At 37.0% G+C, this 17,193-nt stretch overlaps 1 protein-coding gene across 1 annotated transcript in view; it reads left to right on the top strand.

Annotated features, from left to right (window-relative positions):
• Positions 1 to 17,193, top strand: part of TSSC1 (tumor suppressing subtransferable candidate 1) — a 100,021-nt gene that overhangs the window by 49,371 nt on the left and 33,457 nt on the right. Inside the window, exon 5 of the mRNA XM_009329308.1 lies at positions 390 to 546. Coding sequence (XP_009327583.1) covers positions 390 to 546 — 157 coding nt within the window. The remainder of the gene's footprint in view (positions 1 to 389; positions 547 to 17,193) is intronic.

Raw genomic sequence — 17,193 nt, 5'->3', positions numbered from 1 at the left:
AATGTTAAAACGATGTCTAAATCCTTATTGTTAAGGAATCGAGCAGTGTAACTTGTGGGTCGTTTTCATTACCATCAATATGGGGAATGAAGCTTGGAAAACTTGCCTCCCGAAGAGTTTTGTTTTCATGAGTACTGAGTTTTGCCTTTAAACAGGGAGAAGCACATTAAATGCATGCTAATTATGAGTTTCGCAGCAACTTGACTGGTAACTTGAGGTCTGTGTCTGTATCCACATTCTGCATTCTTTGAATTCATCTTGGTATAATATTTTTAAATATTTTAAACAGCAGATGTGCATTGCTTATAGATTTGTGTAAATGTTGATGCACAGTATACAAAATATGTCTCCCATACAATGATCTGTTGACATTATTCTCTGTTGCTTAGCTTCAGACAGTAAAGTCATGACATGTGCTGCTGTTTGGAGGATGCCGAAGGAATTGGAATCAGGCAGTCATGAATCCCCTGATGATTCATCAAGCAACACTCAAACCCTGGAGCTACTCTGTCACCTTGACAACACAGCCCATGGCAATATGGCCTGGTAGGATTCTGCATATTTTATATTCCTAGAAAAAGCCTAAAGGATAGACCTGTGCTGTTAGTTTTGTGCAGAATTATATTGCAGAACCTATGCTATACACTTTAAAACTATTCCATCTTTAAGAAAAAAAAGGTACAAATTGGGTTTTTAGTCCCAGATGTTTCATAGATTAAAAACATTTATTATAGTCCTGCAAACACATATGGAGTAACAGCCTGTGTACTGTTTTAATGTGTTTTTCCCCACCTGCCCCCATCTAAAACCTTTGTTGCACAAAGGTATAATACTTAGTATTTCAATCTTCTTATGGAATATAAATTTGATGTTGCTCTTCGGTCTTTGTTTTTCAGTCTTCACTCAACTGATTTGGCATAAGTGCAAGTAATTTAATGTTTGTTCAGGATAATAATTCATTATATTATATGGTGCCTGTTTAACTACTCTTTTCTGTTGCCTAAGAAAAGACACGGAGAGCTGCAGTACTGCAGAGGGTATTACAGAGGCTTGTTTCCCTTTCCTTTCTGTTATTTAAAAGAAAGTTAAATTAGTCCATTGTGTATTTGCAAGTTCTTTGCTTTATGGGTATGTATATGACATGTTCCCACTGCTTCCTGAACAAATGCAGGGCAAAGAAATGTTAATACACTCAGTCCATATTTTACAACTACAATGTTGTTTCACATAATTTTGGGACCACCTGATCATCTTCCACTGGCAGGAAAAGTTGAAACCGTAAGAATATGGTCTGCTGTAGTCCCAGGAATGTCTGTCTGTCAGAAAGAATATGGAGTAGTAGGTGATCATGCAAGTTGTACAGTCCCTTTCACAATTATTAGAGATCTTTAAGGAAAAAAATGTGGAATAACACAGCAGATTTTTGTAAATGAAATGTGACAACTCTGAACTGAAACTGAACAAGGATTATGCAACATCAATGTCTGATATTGCTGTAGGTGTCTTACAGGAGAGTGGAAAGGGCCTCTTTGGTTTCTGTATTCAGACACCTGCTGTGTAAGGTATCCATCATAATCTCATTATACTTAAATATATTCTAGTAGGAGTAACTTTAAATTATATCGAAAAGGAACAATATTTAGTCAGTCTCAGTTCCTTTTCAAAATCTGGCCGCATAAAAATTTCTATTCATTAGCTAGCTAGTAAAAAAAAAAAAAAAGGTAAAGTAGACTTTAGAAGAGATAGTTAATTCAGTTGATTGTTAATCATACATTGTACTGTAAGTTTTAAGCATCTATTTCTAGCTACTGATTTCTAGTTTGAGCCTTGTGGATTAAATTTCAACTTAAAAATAAAAAGTAAATAGAAGGTAATATTTATTAGATGGTTCTTGGACAAGATTGGACATATCAGTGTATTCGAAAGTGTGTTGTCTAGGCTACTTCCTTCTAAAATCTCAGCTTCCTAAGTGTTAATTTCTTCATGGTAGTATCTTTTAATTCTTTGCTTTGCATTTTCATATGAATATTTCTCTTTAACTCTTTGATTATATTAAACAATTCCTTTTTTATTGTTGAAACCTTTTGATAATTAGTTTCCAATATAGTTGGGAATACTATTTTTTGTTTGTTTTAATCTTCACCTTTTACGCCATAAAATTTGTACTTTTTGTCTTTGAGTTTTCCATAATCTGTTTCTATCCGATGCTGCGACGTCAGAACTCTGTGTGGTAGCTTGATCACCAGAGGAGGAATAGGGGGCATATCACTGCTTTATATCAGGATGTGAATTTACGTGAATGACAAAAATCAGTTTTTTCCTCTAATATAGCTTGTAGCAAGTTCATGTGCAATTTGCTGTCTCCTGTTTTCTGACTTTGTTCAGTACTAGTGCTCACAAATATCTGCTGCCATTTAATACCTGTTATCTGTGTATGTGTGCATATGTATGTGTAAAGATTTGAAAATGTCCTGTGTTACAGAGATGAAAGGTATAAACGGAGTACTTGGCATTAGTACCCCTCACATCATCTCAGGCAAGCACAGCTGAGTTAGAGGATCTTGTTCTAGAGCAGGCTTTTCTATTCCTGCCTCAGTCATAGTGGAAACAGCTCATGTAAATGAGTAAAATAAACATTTTATGCTGATGTGTGTCACTTAACAGGCCATGTCTCACTGAGTGGTGTGTTGACTACGAATAGCAACTTAAATATTCTTTTCTATTACACACTTCAGATGTTTAGAAAAGTATGAAACTACTTGAGGCACTTACAGTACAATTGTTGTTAGAACCAACTATAAATCAGAAAAAACATTTTCCTCAATGCAAAGTGTAAATACTTTTCAAACTTCAATGTAAGACCAACATTCTGGTGTACACAGTCACTTTGTATGAGATCAGCGGTGGTCTGACATCATACAGTCGCAGTAAGAAGGGCAGTGCTTATTCTGGCTCTGTCATGTGCCTTGCCATTGGAGCATACTCTTGTACATTTTACTCACAAAACACAGGCTGAACACTGAACCCAGGGGTTCAGCGTGACCACATGCACTTTAAGGAGGTTGTTTAATCCACAGAGCACGGTAGAGTAATGTACCACAAGCACTACCCTCATTAAGAGTGGAAAAGTTTTTAAGTCATGATAGCTTTTGAAATTATACATTTTAGATTTGAGAAAGACTTAGTTTTTTAAACTTAATTTTGAAAGAGATTAGTCAGAATGCATGCTTAAAATAAAAAAAAAAAGAGTAAAAACATAAACTGGGCTTTCATCACATCTTCATATGCTGGGCGGAGAAAGTGCCGTAGTTGACAGTAGAGTTGAGAGATGCAGGGTGTAATACCGATCTCGGCCTTTGTGGCACTTAATGTGAACTTCTGTGATTCCAGCTAGTAGCTCACGGGAAGGTATTTTGTGTGTCTCGACATCCGTAGCACAGGTGCTTCGCAATATTCACAAATCTGGGTTGCAGATCATAAGTAATTGAGATCTGACTGTAATTAAAAGGAAAAAAAGCAAAACTGTCTTGAAAATGCAACTGGTTATGTACTCTGGCATCACTGCTTGCCTCAGGGCTTTACTTGCTCGTACTTTTGTTCGTATTTTCCCTGCTCTGCTTTATTTCTTAACTTCTTTTCATTAAGGTTTATCTTATTGCATTGTTTTTCTTTTCTGTTAAGAAAGCCTTATAGTTGAAAAATTACCTCACAGATTTTTCTGTTTCTAGTATCATGTACTAGGGAATGCAAGGGGGGATTATTTTCCAAGTCTGGTGTGTCAGGTATTGGTTTTGTTTAATTATTTACTGGCGCTAAGAAGAACTAATCCTGTGTTTCCTTACCTTTATCTCATCTCCTTTATGGAATTCTGTGCTCAAATGTCTCTGAAATTTCTTCTTAAAAACTAGCAGGGACATATTTAATACCAGTTCTCTTCTGTGAATCAAGACCAAAAGAGCATTTCCAATCGATTGTGACTAAAATCCTAAACTTTCCTCGCGTGTGTGTGAACACTGTGTCCCTCCTGCTCAAGATCTTCTGAAATAATTTTCCAGTCTTGACAAAACTTTTGACAAAAATCTGATCTCCAGGACATTACAGGCAAGTAAAAAAGAAATGTGCTTTTCTACAGTTCTATTTTATTTGGATTGCATGAGTTACTGTGTTTAAAAATTAAGCATAACTATTTGCTTTCAGTTATTGAGATTGTTTACTGCCTCTAAGCTTTGAATCTGGGACCCATCAGAATTTTTACTCAAACTCTTGTATGGCATAGAGTTCAGAAAATTAAGCAGATGCTTAAATTAGGCAAACAAATAGGCCTATTGGTTGCTCTGTTTTGGTTTAAGTTTAAGACTTTTTTCCATCTTCTACCTACTGTTCCTCATGTGAGCCAAAATGCAAAGATTTCAAGTGCAAAATTCCCAAGTGAATTAATTCCAGAGTGAAAAAGTCAAGATACATGGGGACTTGTGTGGTTAAAAAAAAAAAAAAAAGCCTTTTCCATAAATTCATGTTGTAGATAAATGCATGTATTCACACACTGTACACAATATACATAACCATAGGCATGTTGCTCTATGCAATGTTTTAAGATTCAGTAATTAAAGGAACTTGCCATTGGATATCTTGCAAGAAGTAGTCCAAGGTACAGTCTGCATAGGAGAGGCCAAGGAAACAGGACAGCAATCAATGAGAATTTGATTACTCCTCTGAGTGCAGCTTGGAGGAATCCCTAAAAATGTGTCTGTTAAAATCCTGAAGAATTATGTTTTAAGAGTAACCTTCTGTTCTACTTCTTCCTCAGTTTTCCTACAGACTTTTTTGATAGCAGACTTGACAGGATAGTCCTCAGAGAAGGAGGATACTACAGGCCATGAGAGAAAGTGTAATCTGTGAAATCTTGAATTCAGAACTCAGCAGGGACTTTTTTCTTTTGTCAGAGGTAAAGGTGCAAAGCCAGAGTTTCTTCCCTGACATCTGCTGGAAGCAGGCCTGCCTATGTCTGCTCAACATGCTACTTTTTGCTTTCCAAATTTGACAGGTATAAAATAGGGTAGATGCTGCTCAGTAGCAAGGTATGTGCTTCAAAAGAAAGGGGGAACAAGTGAACTAAGTTGGATAGTGGTCCATAGAGTAAATTTGGAATAAAATAAAAGCAAAATAAATAAGGGGAAAGTGTTAGATGGGCAACGTAGGTACAACTGTAAAGGGAAAATGAGTGGAGATTACAGAGACAAGAAAAGTGGGAGCTCAGTTGTGGGAGGCCTGAAAGGTGAGGAAAGAAGAATTCACGTTTTGTATAGAAAACAATAGTCAGCTGCTAAAGAAAGTTGGAAAGGGATGAATATGTTAAGAATAATGATAGATTACTTCATTAAGCTTCTCTACTTGCTGAAGTTGAATTTTTTTTTTAGTGTATCCCACTCAATTGATCCTAAATATGGACTTGCAAATATTACCACATCTAAGAGAAATTGGAGAAGACAAATTATATATTTTTTTTTTAAAGTCGCAGATGTTTCAAGAACTCAGGGATGTTTACTACTAAAATATTAAACTAGAACTTTGAATTCACAAAGGAGAAAGTTACTATAAATAAGCTATTCCCACAGACTTTTTTTTTTTCAGGTACTTATTTTATTTGGTATTTCATCTAAGGTCTCCAAATAGAGTACTGGTACAAGTGCCATCTCTTCTTTGGCTGTGTGATTACATGGTATGGAGGAACCTCATTAAGGTCTGCTTTCTACAAAAGTACAAATTTGCTATAACAGTCCTTTCAACTTGAATGGAATTTTACTTTATTTAAGACACATAAGATACGATACATAACGTATTATTGCTTCAATTTCATCATGTCATTGCATTAATGAACACAGTCACCTGATGAAAGTTAAGCACATTTGTAATTGATGCCCTGAAGACAGGTGAGTAAGTGCATTCCGGAAGTGAGGTCCAGAAGTGGTTTACTTACTCTTTTTGGCCTTTAAAATAGTATTTAAAAAAAAAAATCAAACAAACAAAAAACCCAATAAAAACACACCCCAAAACAGTCTAAAGGAAAAAAGTCAAGAAGTAAGAGAATCTGAAACTCAAAACAAAAGTGAAAATGGTGTTTTTAATAGCTCTGACACTTTCACATTGCGTTCAGGAAACACTTTTGTTTCCTGTCATGATGTTGGTAATGTTAATTCTTCTATAGTACCCCTCTGTTAGGCATCAGGATATACATGTTAAAGTTCTGCTTTAGTGTTTCATTTAAAAAAAAAAAAAGTCCAAAACAATTTAATGTTTTATATCAAATGAATTTAAACCTGAAAGTAACACTTCCTTTAGGAGGATCATATGGTCTTGAATATATGGTATATTAATTGTTATATATGCTTTACAGCAAAGGCATGTAATAAATGCAGTTATAACTTTTTTTGTATGAAAATCTTATCTTATTTTAACACTTCATATGTCCCAGTACCAGAAATACATTTGTGAGGAAGGAGATCCCTCTGATATTTGTATAGAGGTTCCTTTGAGAGCATCAGGAGTGCCAATTGCATGGGCTTGAGGCATAAACTGAACTCCAGGGGTTTTAGGGTTTTTTGTAACAGCTGCCCAGCTGATCCTAATTGTTTGTGTCATAGGCCTTTCAATTTCTTCACATAATGCCCAAAACTTCAGAGCTGTCAGGAGACACATATCGGTGAAGCTGATTAATTACGGACAGATTAAAAAAAATTATCAGCATTTAAGAATAATTTTTCCACACCTGGTTTCTTCCACGCATTTACATTCTCCATCAGCCACCTCTGATACTAGAAAGATGAAGTACAGAGAAAGTTTTTTGGAAAAACTTACTATATGCAAGTGTTTTCACTGGGAATGTACTTTACAGCTGCTTTTCAGTATTGCCACTCTCCCCTTTGTATTCTGATCCTTTCTAAAATAGTAAAAATTTTAACTTTATTTTATGTTCTACTTCTCTCCCCTTGCCCTTCTTCCTTAATTCTGTCTGACATCCTGAATTCTTTACAGGATTTTGCTCTCTTGAATCTTTGATTATCCTTTATGGTAAATAAATCCATGTATTATATATAAATCCAAATGTTCAACCATTTGTTGTCTCTTTCTCACATTTTCTCTCTCATTTTTCTTTTTTATCATCCTATAAAATGTGTCCGGAACCAGTAGAGTAATTTATAACACTCATGTCTCTTTTTCATTCCCTTGAATGTTTTTGGTAATTTTGAGTGGTTAGTATTGTGCAAGTTTAAAACTTTAAGGTACTCAATGTAATCACATATACTAGGGAATAATTGTGATTCATTAATTGGATAGTGAAATAATAAAACATTGTGTTATGTGCCCAGTTTATTATGTTAATTTTTGATCAGAATTTGTTTGACTCTAGTCTTGTAAAGCTGAGGGAAACAATGAAAGTAAAATCTGACATTGGAGCAAATGCTAAGGGAAAAATATGCTGTATGTCATGTATGTGAACGTGCTCTGTATATTCAGTTAACTAACAACCACATCTGATAATTTCAATAGCTTTCGTATGCTTAAAATGAAAATTAGTTTTGTTGAAGTCTTTGCAGTTGTTTGTGTTTACCTTGGATTTGTAAGTCACAATACAGAAAGTAGTACAGAAATTGTGTTACTCTACAAGTGAAAAATGATGGATTTGTAGAGTACTATTTCACTTCTTCCCAACTTGAGAGTAGTTTTTCGCTTCAGTTCTCACTGTGCTATCATATTCCCTAGTTTTACTGCCAAATTAGTTGAGATTTTTCCCCACTGAAAGAAAAGTGAGCTATTTTTAAAAGGGTTTTTTTCCTATTTATAATGCCACTTTTAGCTATTCTTAACACTAGAAAAATAGGGTTGCAGTCTGCCCCAACTGATTTTGCAGGTTAAATAGATAAGAGCTGGTTCTATTTTCAGTTTATATTGAATCGCTTAAAAAGTTGGTGGGAAATGTTAAAAAAATGATGTTGCAGAACTGTGGGAAAAAAATTAGGTATGCAGGAGAAATTTAAATTTTCACAAGGAACTAGCTTTGAACAGTTGTCCCTGGTTTCTTGGTCTCAGACTCCAGTTTGCTCTTCAAAAGCCCATTAAGCATTTACTATTTAGAATACTTGTTCCTCAGAGTAGAATTCTTTCCTAGCACAATATTTTGGGATGATTACAGATGAAGTGCTGATACTTGCTTACACGGTAGTTAAAAATTCAGGGTTTTGAAATGTCTTGAATGTCTATTGGATGAAAAAAATCGACCCTTGTACATTTGTAAGTGCGTGCATCTATTTGATAAAATGTATGTGAGAACTTAAGGGGCGCCCTGCAGCCTCAAACAGTCCATCCAGCCCAGTGTTCAGTCTTAGGCAATGGTGATGGAGAGGTTATTTACTGAGACCGCGCTAGCTAGACTCCCACCCCTATTCACCTCAAATTGAGTCTATTCACCTCAAATTCCCCCAGTATCCACAGTCACTGGATTAGGGGTGTTAGGGGGTACATCTGTGCCAGGTCTGTGCAAAACTTTATCATTCTTGGTTTTGCTGTTCTTTTGAACAGAAGGAGTGGTGATTTTCCTCAACTATCAATGCAGATCCTAGGCAATCATAATTTTCTTCTTAGGCACATCTTTCAAATCATTGGAGAAATGTACTCAGATGAATATTCTGTTTTGTTGTGTTCCCCCCCCGCCCCCCCTCAATCCAACCATGCAGATGGCCTGTTTGTTACAAACAGCAATAAATTAGCAAGGATATGCTGTATCCGTGTTGCCGTCTTTTGAAAAATCCCATATAAAAATAGTCAAATTCTGTCATCCCCCACCAAAGTAGATATGTGCTTCCTCTAAAATGAGTCTGCAGAGATTGCTTTTGCCCACTCCATCCGTTTCACAAATAAGCTTGTTTCAGCCCTTAATCTTTACATTAGTACATCGAAAAAACTATTGACATTGTGTGGCTTCCAGAGGCTGGGCAGGACTTTCACCTGACAGCTCCCTTTGTGCTTTCCTGCCAGGCATTCATACTGCTAAAAAGTTGTTCCTAGGTTGATCGCCTTACTGATCTTTGACAGACAAGCCAGTTATATGTTGCTTTCATGATGTCGCATATCCATAATATTAATTTTGGGGGGTTTTTTAAGCCCTGTTCAAGCAACAGAATGGAAATGGTGTCTGTGGCAGCAGCTGCTCCACAAGCGGTATTTTGTAAAATGATAGAGGTTATGTGACTTCTGTCCATCTGCTTTGGAAAGGAATCCTAGCTTTACATGCAGATTCCCCGTGCCCCACCCAATTTCGTTAAGAAACTCATATACGTGCTGGGGGGTTCTGTTCTTCTACATGTGCTGTTCATTGTATATAGTAGTTAACTGGGTGACAGTAATCTATCATCAGTGTCTGCTTATGTGAAATGTTACTCCTCCTTACTTTGAAGCTTTTCTCCTGTTGGTGTCAAGAAAGAAGGTGAAAACAACTTTTAATACTCACGTAGATTTTTAAACTGTACATGCTTTTCCAAACAGTTCTTATTTGACTCTTTGGCCATGTTTCTTGTCCAAAACATGTTGTCAATAGATTCTTTTTCATATCAATAAATAGGTTTCAGATCCTCAGTGAGTTGTTCTTAAAACTGTTAAAAAGATTTGTGTGTGTAATAGTATCTGCAAATCCTCCAAGCAGATACATAGCTTTATGCTTAGTAAAGTGCTTTTTCTGGCATGGGGTATAGAGTTCAATAGGCACTGTAAACTATGTTGCCAAAACACTGCATTCCTACAGTAATTTAACTGCATAGACTCTAGACCTTTTGTTACTGTGGATATGTCACCAAAAAAACCCTACAGCTATAATGCATTCTGCTGTCTTAGCACATGTATCTCACATGGACTTGTTCTAAAACACTTGCAAAAAGAGAAGAACTTCCAAAATGTTTTAAAATAGCAATTGAGTCTTCAGATATTTCAGCTATCAATAACAGTAGGATAATTAAAATACTACTGACAAATATTCATCGTTGTGATATGACAGAAACTTAACAAAACTTTTGCAAGAGCTGTCCTATATGTAGACAGCTTGAGTGTAGACTCTTGAGCAATATAGGAAGGCATGGATGAAACAGTGAAGTTAAAAGGGTTGTTTCTACCATAATATTTAAGTATTCTTGTTGTATTAATTACTTAGAGGAAATACTAACTTTCTTAATCTGTTGTATTCTTTAGACTGTATTTGATGTTTCATAGAATGTCAGAAACAATGCATAACCTTTTTAATTAAACCCACGCCTAGAAAAGTTCTCTCTCCTCCAAAAGAGAATAAAGGAGAATAAAACAGCCTCCCAGGTTTCATTTTAAAAAACAAAACAAAAAAAATACTGGGAGATCTGTTGGAAAGCTGTCTTTTTTATATAGTAGAGATGTTACAAAAATCTCCCGTGACAGTGCATTTTTGATCTTAATAAACTGAAGACACGTTAGTCTTTAAAAGTACTGCTGTGGTCAAACTAAACCAGTGCTGTAACTTCCAGCCTAATGGAAATCACCAGAACAGGTGAAGTCAGGGTCTTGTACCCTGATATTGTTATAACTGTATTTAACAGCACTTAAAAGACTAGCAAATGTGTTGTGTGTATGTGATAATTCATTTGTCAGTTAATCAGTTTGGATAGACAAAATAGCTGCAGACAAAACTGAGAAGAGTACTGAGGCTTTTTAGGAAGGACAGGCTGGGATGATGAGAAGGAGAGTTGTCCTCTCTGCAAGAGCGCTGCTGGAGTTCATGGAACTCTGTCTGGGGATGGATGATGAGCCAAATGAGAGCTTGTGAGTAAGGATTAAAGAGCAGACCACTATGGGTGACACAGTAATGGGTGTCTGCTGTAGGCTACCTTATCAGGAAGAACAATTAGATCATAGAATCATAGAATTCATGGAATACGAGGTTGGAAGGGACCTCAAGGATCATCTGGTCCAACCTTTCTTGGCAAATGCACAGACTAGACAAGATGGCCCAGCACCCTGTCCAGCTGGATGTTAAAAGTGTCCAATGTTGGGGAATCCACCACTTCCCTGGGGAGATTATTCCAATGGCTGATTGTTCTCATTGTGAAAAATGTTCGTCTTGTGTCCAGCCAGAATCTCTCCCAGAGTAACTTTACCCATTACCCCTCTTCTTTTCCATGTGACTCCCTGTCACATGAGGCCTTCTACAGACAGTTAGAAGTAGTGTTATATTTGCAGGGCCTGGTCCTAATGGGGGACTTTAATCACACTTGTATCTGCTGGAGGGACAACACAGCAGGGCATAAGCAATCCAGTGAGTTCCTGGAAAGCATCGATAACAACTTTGTGACCTGAGTGACAGAGGAGCCAATGAGGAGAGATGCTCTGTTGGACCTCATACTTACAAAGGAGGAAGAGCTGGTTGTGGATGGGAAGGTCAAAGGCAGCCTTGGCTGCAGTGACCATGAGATGGTGGAGTTCAGGATCCCGAGAGGAGGGAGCAGGGCAAAAACCAAGCTCACAACCCTTGACTTCAGGAGAGCAGACTTTGGCCTCTTCAGGGATCTGCTTGAATAAGCCCCATGTGATAGGGCCCTAGAGGGAAGAGGGGTCCAAGAAAGCTGTTTAATGTTCAAGGCTCACCTCCTCCAGGCTCAAGAACAATCTATCCCAACAAGCATGAAGTTGAGCAAAAATCCAAGATATCTAGCAATATGCTGGATATACTAGTAAGAGACAGACTTTAGAGAAGGCAGTGTCCTAAAAAATCTAGTATAAAAGATACACCTTTAAAGCGGAACTTTTTCTGGAAAGATGAATTAATATTCCTCATCTGTCTGGAATAAATATGTGTGACAACAAACAGGCAAAATTAGCCTCATAATATCGTTAATCAACTGTAGGGACTTGTCTCCAATACCAAATGAACCTCCACAACCTTGATAAGACCATGCTAACAAAACTACTTTGTAACGTGGATTCCAATTAGTGCTACCCATGGGTTTTTTACTGTATGGAATTTTCATATCTCTTTGAATACAGAAGAAAGAATTGGCTTCACCCACAAGTCGATGGGAAGGAATTTAGGATTTCTTAGGTTACTGCAATCTGAAGAACTGTTGGTTACACTTATAAGAACTCCCACCACACACTCTACAAGAACTGTTCATGTATGGAACTTTTGTGTTTTATTGCTTCAAAAATAAACACAGTAGAGCATGGTTGACTGATGTCTAGGTCTGAAAATGGTTAGTCACAGCTTCCTTTCTATAAAGTAGGTCTTGCTACTTACTGTTTCACACATTTGGTTGCATAGCTTGTTCATGATTTGCATCCATCAGTAATTACTCTTACTGTGCTGCGGGTATGTACAGAATGTAGGTAAGTTGGTCAAACTACAGACTAGAGATGTTGATTCCCATCTATAATGATTCATGACTTGAAATGTTACCAGTGGCGGGTTTTAGTTTAGGTCAGTTTAGTCATATGTAGAGTCTGTATGATCAGTTTGCATGATATTGCTTTGCTGTTTTAAGCATTATTAATATGTAAGGCCATGGCCAACCAGACAGAAGTCTGAGATTGTTAATTAACTGTGGAGGTGTTCCCCTGTTGATCATCACTTTAAGTCATTAATAGCTCAATGGGAATTTAATAATTGTTTTTACAAAATGGATATTTAGGAGCTTCTATTCAAAAACAATGAGTCCTATATCTTTCTTTCATGTAACAAATTCACTAGCATGCTTTCTGTTAGATTGTGAATCTCTAGGATTCAGACTGTCTTTGTCATGTTTATATGTACGTAAATACCTTTTCAGTGATGAAATTGATTAGGCCCATAAAGCAAGAATCACAATTCTTTTTCTCGCTATAAACTTGTTTAATTGCAGTAGCAGTAGACAAGGAGATGCAGTAAAGTAAATACAAATATTGAGGATGACCCTTTATTATTTTGTATTCTGCTTTATGATTTTTTTCAAAAAGACTTTGAGGTTGCCAACACTGTAGTATGATAATTTAAGGACAAAAAAATTAAAAACATTTTAGGGTCAAGTGCTTTTACTGTGTCACCTCTTTGTTGGGATACTCTTGTATTCATTTATACAACAGTTATTTTTCTGAACGTAAAAATAATTTAAAAGCCCGAATAAAACCCAAGTATCTCTGGGGTTCTTTGTCCAAAATAATCTTTAACTTCATTTCTCATTCTTCTCAGCAGCCTCTTAGCCAAAAAAGTACCTAAAATAAATTCAACTCTTCTTAACTTTCAGGTTTTTTAGGTTCTCATTTTACTGTGTCTTGAGTTGGACACCAAACTATATCTCAGTGGCTGAGAATTTTGAGACACAGCATAACTTACATGTGCTTCCAGCAGCATGGACTTCAATACAGTACAAAATAGCCAGAACTGTTTTCATTCAGAAATGTGGCCACTCTGTAGAGCACTTGGATAAGGAGTAAGAATTGTGGGTTCCAGGCTGTCCTCAGTCTGATCTCCTTACTCTTAGAATAATGTCCTAATCACCAGATTAGCAGAGTCGTCTTTTAAATTTGAATCATTCTACTGCAAAGAGGGCAGGATATTTGGGTTCATAACACATGAATTTTTCTGATGGGCTACATTGAGGTTGCAGGATGTTCTGCTGAGTTACCAAATGTTTGGGTATATTTTCCATTTTGCAGTGCATAAGAATTCAGTCTAGCAAAATTTTTCCACTTACAGAAATAAATGGTAGTCGCTTCTATAATTATGGTGAAGCAGTAGTTAATGCTTGCTTTGTCCAACACATTGTGGCTGACTGCAGTGTACATCTATGAAAACGTTTGCATATTGCTTTATTCTTATTTAGTCTATAATGGAGAACTTTGAATTGTTCATTTGTAAATGCTCAGTATGTTAATAAATGATGGTGTTAACTATCTTTTCAGTGTAAACCACAGATAATAGAGTCCTTTCATGTGTGCATTTGAGTGAGTATTTTAAATTCTCTTTTTTCTTTACTACGAAAACATTCTCTGTAGGATTTAATTTTTTTACCAAAAACTACTAGTAGAAGCTAATTTGAAGCATCAGGAGTCAGATGATAACAAAATAAGGTAAAAGGCAACAAATATAATTGCTTGTCTGCTGTTTATAGATTATCTAAAGAGCAGCCATGAAGTTGACACTCAGTTTCTGAGTGGCAGCTGTGAATTTGACAATTATCTTGTCCGTTTCAGAAAACTGTAAGCATCAGCAACTGTTGGCACACTGAGGAAAATGGTATTGCCTGGTTTTTCTGTTTTCCTTTTCAAAGATTTTCACCACCTCTGCTGTGTCTGAAAATGGTTCTAAATGAAAACTTCAGTTTTTCTAAAATCTGTATCTTCGAAAGACAGTTTTTTCACTCACCAGTATTCCCCCCCCCACTGTATTTCATGTTTAACATTCAGTCATGACTGTCGAATACAGCTGAATATGTTACAAAGAGTGATTTGAGTAACCTTCGCTTAGATTATAAAATCTGAATGATCACTACAACCACACCCATTAAAAAAAGAACTTTCATAAAAGACAAATTACATAGAAGGAAAATGGGCATCTCACAAGGACAGAATGAATGTGGAGAGACCTTTTCATTCCAAGGTATGTCAGCTGGGTTATAATTGGCTCTAATTAGCACATTGTATTCAGCTATAAAAATTCTTTACCTTGAAGCTCAGTGACACTCAAAGATGCGATATTTCTTCCTACCTTTGAAAACATCAAAGAAAGTGCTTCCAATCTAGCTTTTACAACTGCAAGTTCAGTGATCAGTACAGGAAAGGGGCAAATACATCAACAGGCATAAAGAATATTGATCTCTGGCTGGAAGAACTCTTAAAGAGTTAATTGGTCAAATCACATTTCATTGTCTATAATTAAAAATGTATCTACTGTGCTGATTTTGGCTGGGATAGAGTTAATTTTCTTCATAGTAGCTAGCATGGGGCCACATTTTGGATTCATGCTGAAAACAGTGTTGATAATAGAGGGATGTTTTCATTACTGCTGAATGTGCTTACACAGAGTCAAGGCCTTTTTTGCTTCTCACACCACCCCACCAGCGAGTAGGCTGGGGGGGGCACAAGAAGTTGGGAGGGGACACAGCCGGGACAGCTGACCCCAAATGACCAAAGGGATATTCCATACCGTATGGTGTCATGCTCAGCATATAAAGCTGGGGGAAGAAGGAGGAAGGGGGGGACATTCGGAGTGATGGCGTTTGTCTACCCAAGTAACTGTTACGTGTGACAGAGCCCTGCTTTTGAGGAGATGGCTGAACACCTGCCTGCCGATGGGAAGTAGCAAATGAATTCCTTGTTTTCCTTTGCTTGCATACACGGCTTTTGCTTTACCTGTTAAACTGTCTTTATCTCAGCCCACGAGTTTTCTCACTTTAACTCTTCTGATTTTCTCCCCCATCGCACCGGGGGGGAGCGAGTGAGTGGCTGTGTGGTGCTTAGTTACCTGCTGGGGTTAAACAACGACAATATATCAACACCAAATGCCAGTTATACTTTCAGCAATATGTAAGAAAAGTGATGGACTTGAATAAATATGATCGGAATCAACTTGAAGATTTCTTAGTTATCCATTCAGTTGTGTGATGATCCTTATGTCTTTTAATTTCACTTTGGAAAACTGGATTTTGGAAGGTTAGTTGTGATCGCATGCAGGTTATAGTGCATTCATATTTTTTTTTATCCTGTTATATGTGTTCGTAAAATGTTTTCATCTCTTTGAAGGATCTAATTGATATATCTGTGCAGCAGAACTATATGAAATTCTGAAATACCTATGCCAGTCAGTTACTTCTCATTATTATAGGCAAAATGATGGTTGAACATATAATTGAAACTGCTTCATAATTTTTATTATCAACACTCGCTTTCAGTTGCTTATACGTTTTTACAAGTTGTATCATACAACTTTAACAAGAAACACTTTTGAAAATAAGATTGGCAATGCTACAGACAAAACAGCCAAATTTAAAGGAAATCATGGAATCATTCTAGTTCCATGTCCTTGTTAAAACACATTTAAAAACATGATCGTAGCTTAATGTGCTAAATGAAGTGATTTTGTTCTAATGACAATTTACAAATGAACTCTTCTAAGTGGTTAATTTCCATGGATTGACAACAGAATAAAGGTGCAGGTCATGGTTCCAGCAGAAGATAGATGCAGAAGCTAGTCCTTTCTTTGATCTGCCCTGTTGCCTTAGGGAAAAGTTCAGCAGTTGAGGAGTCCACCAACACACCTTTTTAGTTAAAGCTCCCGCTTTTTTGTCTACTTGGTGTTAATTTTCTTTTTTGGCATAGTCCTATTTTTTTTCTGCATAGTCTGGCTTCTCTATAACAGCAAACAGGTGCAGTCATTGGCATGTATATCTAATGCTTGTTTTACTAAAAGTGCAGAGTAAAAAGCAATGAAACTGTTCATGGAAGAAGCAAGAGGATTTTGAGAGGAAGGTATCAGCTGAGAATAACTGAGGTTGTGTTTCACTTATGGTGTGAAAAAATGACACTGTGTCGCTTCTTTCTGTTACCTGCAACTTCCTATTTTCTTTTCCTTCTGTTTTATGCCATGAGATTAGATTGAGTTCTGTGGCTTAGATCTGGGGCCAGCCAGGTCATACCCGCTGTCTTAGGAAGGTAGGAGTAATGCAAAATTGGGGATAAAATACGAGCATGCATAGTCTTAAAGTCTTAAAATCTTTCTTCATAGTCCTGAAGTCTTAAAGGTGCAGGAGCAGGCTGTCCCTGTATGCCGCAAGAAGAATGGGCGGGGAAGACGACCGGCCTGGCTGAACGGGGAGCTTTTGCTGGGACTCAGGAAAAAAAGGAGAGTTTACTGCTTGTGGAAGAAGGGGCAGGCGACTCAAGAAGAGTACAGGGATCTCGTTAGGTCGTGCAGAGAGGAAATGAGAAAGGCAAAAGCCCAGCTAGAACGCAACCTGGCCGCTGTCGTTAAAGACAACAAAAAAAGTTTTTACAAATACATTAATGACAAGAAGAGAGCCAAGGAGAATCTCCATCCTTTATTGGATGCGGGGGGGAACATTGTCACCGAGGATGAGGAAAAGGCTGAGGTACTTAATGCCTACTTTGCCTCAGTCTTTAGCAGGCAGACCAGTTATCCTCAGGGTACTC

Source organism: Pygoscelis adeliae, unplaced genomic scaffold (genome assembly GCF_000699105.1).
Source record: "Pygoscelis adeliae isolate BGI_AS28 unplaced genomic scaffold, ASM69910v1 Scaffold17, whole genome shotgun sequence".
NCBI classification, from domain to species: domain Eukaryota; kingdom Metazoa; phylum Chordata; class Aves; order Sphenisciformes; family Spheniscidae; genus Pygoscelis; species Pygoscelis adeliae.
Note: the sequence above shows the minus strand (reverse complement) of the source record. Positions and strands in the feature narration are given on the sequence as shown.